Source organism: Medicago truncatula, chromosome 3 (genome assembly GCF_003473485.1).
Source record: "Medicago truncatula cultivar Jemalong A17 chromosome 3, MtrunA17r5.0-ANR, whole genome shotgun sequence".
NCBI lineage: Eukaryota > Viridiplantae > Streptophyta > Magnoliopsida > Fabales > Fabaceae > Medicago > Medicago truncatula.
In genome coordinates, this window is record NC_053044.1 from 5739271 (window position 1) to 5745270 (window position 6000).

The window sequence follows — 6000 nt, forward strand, 5'->3', positions numbered from 1 at the left end:
TTAGGTTATCTTATTCTTCTAACAATTTTTATTATTATTTTGTTATATTTTTTCTTGTAACAACTTTTTTTTTTAAAGAGAAACAACTTTTATAATTATATTATCTATCACTCTTATTTATTACATCTAAAAACCACTCCTACTACTACTTTGTTGATGTCAACGACCTTATTATTATTATCTTATTTTAATTCAACTTATTATTACTTGTTGTTCTTTTTTTTTTTTCAAAGTTAATTCACTGATTCATGTCTTGTTATGCAAAATATATGAGCCAGTTTAAGATAAAATAAACAACTTAGATGTGTGCTTGTCATTCGTCGGTCTCTGAAATCCTAAAATCAAATAGTTTCTTTTATTTAATTAAGTTTAAGGGTAAAACGGTAAAATAAATTAAAAATCTCTCCCCTCCCCTTGCGAACCAAACACATTTTTGATTAAGATATCTCCCCTCCCCTCCCCTATGTTAAAATCCCTCCCCTCCTAATTCTCGAACCAAACTGGTCAATTGTAACAACTAACAAGCTGCCTCTCCATATATGAACATCTCTCCATATATGGACTCCTCTCATATTGTTGAAGAATTCTTTCCATACCGTTAACAAAAAAATTAAAAAAGTGAACATAGATTTTATATACTGATTACATGCATCTTCAAGAAACATAATCCATATATTTTCAAATCACACTAAACACATAACCATTAAATCTCAACGAAACAAAAAGGAAAAGTGCAGAACAAGTTTTTAGGGCTTAATCTTAAAATTGATTTGAATGTAATGCATCAAAAATTCAAATAAAAAAAAAGCTCTTGTAAGACGGGTTTCAAAAAATCTTTCACATTTCAAACTGTAAGATGGGTTTACTAGCTGGGAAAAAAGCTCTTGCATCTATCAATTTCAACTCTAATCTCTTCCATCAACATAAACTTTTTAATTCAAATTCAATTCACCACAAACAACACCAAAATTCAATTTATTCACCAATTCATTCTAAAATCAACCCTAATTTCAAAATCAAACCCTCCAAATCCCAAACCATATTCCCCAATTTCAATTTTTCCCAAATTTCTTAAACACAGTAAATGAAAACAATTAAAGTTAAGAGTTACCGATTTATGGGTTTTAAGAATTAAACCAAAATATGGAGGTAGAAACCGAAAATAGAAGTGAAAAAGAAACAAGAAAAATCTTAAAAAATTAGTGAAATCACACACACACACACAGCTCAGTCCAGTAACTAACTGTAACTGCACAACTCAAGACAACCACCACCGCGAGCGCCGCCCTGCACCAGCCACCGCAAGCCACTCTTTCTCCACTGCGATCCTCTCTCTCTATACAACGGTGGCTGGTGCAGGGCGGCGCTCGCGGTGGTGGTTGTCTTGAGTTGTGCAATGGATCTCTTCTATCCAACCAACGGTCTTCTTTTTGAGATGTTTAAAATTAATAAAATAGGACCACATTGATGGCGAAAACAAAGATAAAAGACCAAATTAAAACATTTAATAGTTAAAGATCAATTTGAAAAAAAGAATTAAGTTAAGGGACCAAACGATGTATTAAGCCTAAAGATTATGATGAGTTGGTTGCATTAGATATTTTAGAGGCGAGTCATCATGTTCTAGAAGGATCTAGAGAGATCCTTTATGATGAGTCATTGTAATGCCAATGATATAAATAATGTAGTGCTCATTGTAAACATTATCAAATGAATGAATGAAGAAGAATTTAGTTTGTTAGAATAGTTATAGTTGTAGCTTATTCTCTCTCTTTTAGAAGTAATTTTTCTCCATTAATGAACAACCCCAAAAGTTGTTCATTACACACGACCTTGCTGAATAACAACTGCTAAAAAATAATTTGAAAATCACTACAAAGGGGTTCATATTATATAATCTGAACAAAGAGTATTTTGTAAGAAAAAAATAGGGCACGTGAGAAGTTCGGGATGAAGAAAGTAATACCCAACAAAATATTATCTTATTCTCTTTAGTGTTAAGTTATTATTCTGTTATCAATATATAATGAGGAGTTAAATAAGTTTTTCTTTCGAATTTTTATTTTAGTCCTTATAAAATAAAACTGGATGTTTTCATCCTCACTAAATTTTTCATTTTGGTCCCTATGGCCATTTTATGTCATCAATAGTGGTCATCTTTGTCAAAAAAAATAAAATTAAAAATCAATAGTGATCATCTATAGATGACAACTCACTTGCAAGTTGGCTATAAAAACAAATAATTCTATAGTATCTATTATATTTCTTTATAAATTATTTGTTCTATTCAAAATTATGAAAAACAATAATTTAATTACAAGACAGATGAGTACTGGTCAAAGCTGTATTTCTTAATAATCAAGCCTGTTGAAAGTTTCAATGGTGTACTAATAGCATAAATAGAAGCATTGAATAAAACAAATAATGGCAAAACTTTGCTTTGACTTTTGAAGCTTAAATTTCCTTAGCACCATTCAAAGTTACTGTACCCAAAGAAAGAAAAAAAAAGTGGGAAAACACAATACTATACTAGAATAATATACACATGATCCAAACAGCATAATTGCAAGGTAGCAGCTAGTAATATGAGCTAAGAGTTAAATGGCAGAAACTGCAGTATTGTTTGCCCTTGGGAAACTGTTCCAATTCCTAGAAGAAGAAACAAATCGGCTGAAAGGTATACACAGATTTTTCAGACATCAAAGATGAACTAGAAATCATTCAATCCTTCCTCAAAGATGCAGACAAAAGGGCTGCAGATGAAGCGGACGCCAATGATGGAATAAGAACATGGGTGAAGCATATGAGAGAAGCATCATTTCGCATTGAAGATGTCATTGACGAATACCATCGGCTAATGCATAGGGTCAATCCTCTTGGATGCAGATCTTTAGTCTGCAAGATTGCAAGCTTGATCAAAACTTTGATTCCCCATCATCAGATAGCATCTGAGATTCAGGACATTAAGTTGTCAATTCGTGGAATCAAGGAAAGAAGTGAGAGGTATAACTTTCAAATTTCAAGCAGCAACAGCAGTAGAGAGACAGAAAATGGAAGATGGCGAGATCCTCGACTGTCTTCCCTATTCATTACAGAAACAGAAGTTGTAGGAATTGAAGGTCCAAAAGAAGAATTGTCTGGTTGGTTATTGGATGGTGCAGCGGAACGTACAGTCATATCAGTGGTAGGAATGGGGGGCCTAGGAAAAACCACTCTTGCCAAGCTAGTTTTTGAAAGCCAAAAGGTATCAGCACACTTTGATTGTTGTGCTTGCGTAACAGTTTCTCAATCATACACTGTGAGAGGTTTGTTGATAAACATGATGGAGCAATTTTGTCGGGGAACTGAAGACTCTCTTCCGCAGATGTTACACAAAATGGATGACCGGTCACTGATTATAGAAGTGAGGCAATACCTGCAACATAAGAGGTATTTGATATTCTTTGATGATGTATGGCAACAAGATTTCTCTGACCAGGTTGAATTTGCGATGCCTAAAAACAATAAAGGTAGTAGGATCATAATCACCACTAGAATGATGCAAGTTGCGGATTTTTTCAAAAAATCCTTTCTAGTATATGTTCACAACCTGCAACTTTTGCCTCCAAACAAAGCATGGGAACTTTACTGCAAGAAGGTGTTTGGATTTGAACTTGGTGGGAATTGTCCATCGGAGCTTCAGGATGTATCGAAAGAAATTGTTCGAAAATGCAAGCAGCTTCCTCTAGAAATTGTAGCCATTGGTGGTCTACTTTCAACAAAATCTAAAACAATTATTGAATGGCAAAAGGTGAGTCAAAATCTGAGCCTGGAATTAGGACGTAATGCCCATTTAACGAGTCTAACAAAGATTCTGTCACTTAGTTACGATGGCCTTCCTTACTACTTGAAACCATGCATTTTGTATTTTGGTTTATATCCAGAGGACTATGTTATTAATCATAGGAGATTAACTCGACAATGGATAGCTGAAGGGTTTGTTCAATTGCAAGAGAGAAGAACTCCGGAGCAAGTTGCAGAGGAATACTTGTCTGAATTGATTCAAAGAAGTCTGGTTCAGGTCTCAAATGTTGGCTTTGAAGGAAAAGTTCAAACATGTCAAGTACATGATTTACTGCGGGAAGTGATCATTAGAAAAATGAAGGATTTAAGTTTCGGTCATAGTGTGCAACAAGATAGTGAATCAGTCGTGGTTGGAAAAACTAGACGCCTATCTATAGCCACTAGTCCAAACAATGTACTAAGGAGCACTATTAATCCACATTTTCGTGCTATTCATGTGTTTGAAAAAGGTGGATCTCCGGAGCATTTCATAGGTATACTTTGTTCACGGTCTCGGATTCTGAAGGTTCTTGACATTCAAGGTACATTGTTGAATCATATCCCTAAAAACTTGGGGAATCTTTTTCACTTGAGGTACATTAACCTAAGGAATACGAAAGTAAAGGTTCTTCCTAAATCTGTAGTGAGCTGTATAACTTAGAGACATTGGATTTAAGAGAAACACTTGTGCATGAGATACCAAGTGAAATAAACAAGCTGAAAAATTTACGGCATCTTCTTGCTTTCCATCGTAACTTTGAAGAAAAATATTCTGCTCTAGGCTCGACAACTGGTGTGCTGATGGAAAAAGGTATTAAAAACATGACTTCCCTACAAAATTTTTATTATGTGCAGGTAGATCATGGGGGAGTGGATCTCATTGAAGAGATGAAGATGCTTAAGCAGTTAAGGAAGTTGGGTTTAAAGCATGTAAGAAGAGAACACGGGAATGCCATAAGTGTGGCAGTAGTAGAGATGCAATACCTTGAATCACTTAATATCACTGCAATAGCCGAGGATGAAATTATTGACTTAAACTTTGTGTCAACCCCGCCAAAACTTCGTCGGCTTCATTTGAAAGCTAGACTAGAGAAGTTGCCTGATTGGATTTCAAAGTTTGAATGTCTTGTTCAGATAATGATGGCGTTATCCAAGCTGACAGATGATCCTATGCCATCACTGAAAAACTTACCAAATCTTCTGAAGCTCAATTTGTTGGAGAATGCCTATGATGGTGAATTTTTGCATTTTCAAAATGGAGGATTTAAGAAATTGAAAGAACTATTTCTCAGTCATATGAATCGAGTAAATTCTATCCTTATAGAGAAAGGAGCTTTGCTCTCTCTTGAACGTCTAAGAATGGAAAAGATTCCCTGCCTGAAGAAGGTACCCTCTGGCATCCAATTCTTGGATAAACTCAAAGTCTTCGACTTAGTTGATATGCCAGATGAATTTGTTACGAGCATTGATCCAGACAAAGGACACGACAATTGGATTATCAAGAATGTTCCTCTTGTATTAAATCGTCACTGGATTGGTCCAAAATACTTTGATTATCAGATTCACACTATTAACTCATCCTACAAGGATTCCTGAATCCTAAGCAATTGAGAATGCTCTGGTGTCTACCTAGCTTCAAAGAAGATGGTACCTTTCCTCCATGTTACAGCTCAAAGATAACGTATTTTGTTCTTCATTCCACTATGGTCCTTCAATCCAAAAGATTTTCTTCTCATCCTGCAATTGTCAAGGAAATGTGGATTCAGTTCACCTAAGTAACTTTAGCTTTTATTTCTTACTTTTCTTATCTTGTAATCAAGAACTATACATGGACTCCATTCAGATATCAATTTGACATTTCTTTCATAGTCTTTCCATTTCTGGTTTTTAAGATTGGTGGGAGCTTTTCTTAAACTCTTGTGATTATTTTCATTTTGTGGGTAATCTGTAATAAATCTTGTTAATACTCTCTAGGTTTCGAGATCTGTCATGACCTTGGTGAACCTCCGGAGCCTATCTCATTTAAATTTCTTATTATATAAAAAAAATGCATGACTCCCTCCAAATTTATATGTGAGTCATATAATACATTAGAAACTAAGATGCTAACACTGCTTAAATGTCAAAACTACCTTTAAAGTGATTTTGGTTGGCTAATTAAAAACTTAAAGAGTGTGT

At 34.6% G+C, this 6000-nt stretch overlaps 1 protein-coding gene across 1 annotated transcript; it reads left to right on the forward strand.

Annotated features, from left to right (window-relative positions):
- Positions 1-2451: 2451 nt before the first annotated feature.
- LOC11418282 (disease resistance protein RPM1) lies at positions 2452-5688 on the forward strand. Its single transcript, XM_024777616.2, has one exon. The coding sequence runs from the start codon at positions 2804-2806 to the stop codon at positions 4481-4483; it is 1680 nt and encodes a 559-aa protein (XP_024633384.1). The 5' UTR covers positions 2452-2803; the 3' UTR covers positions 4484-5688.
- Positions 5689-6000: the final 312 nt, after the last annotated feature.

Coding starts and splice junctions, on each gene's coding strand:
- LOC11418282 (XM_024777616.2), top strand. CDS start 2,804: ATGAGAGAAGCATCATTTCGCATTGAAGATGTCATTGACGAATACCAT.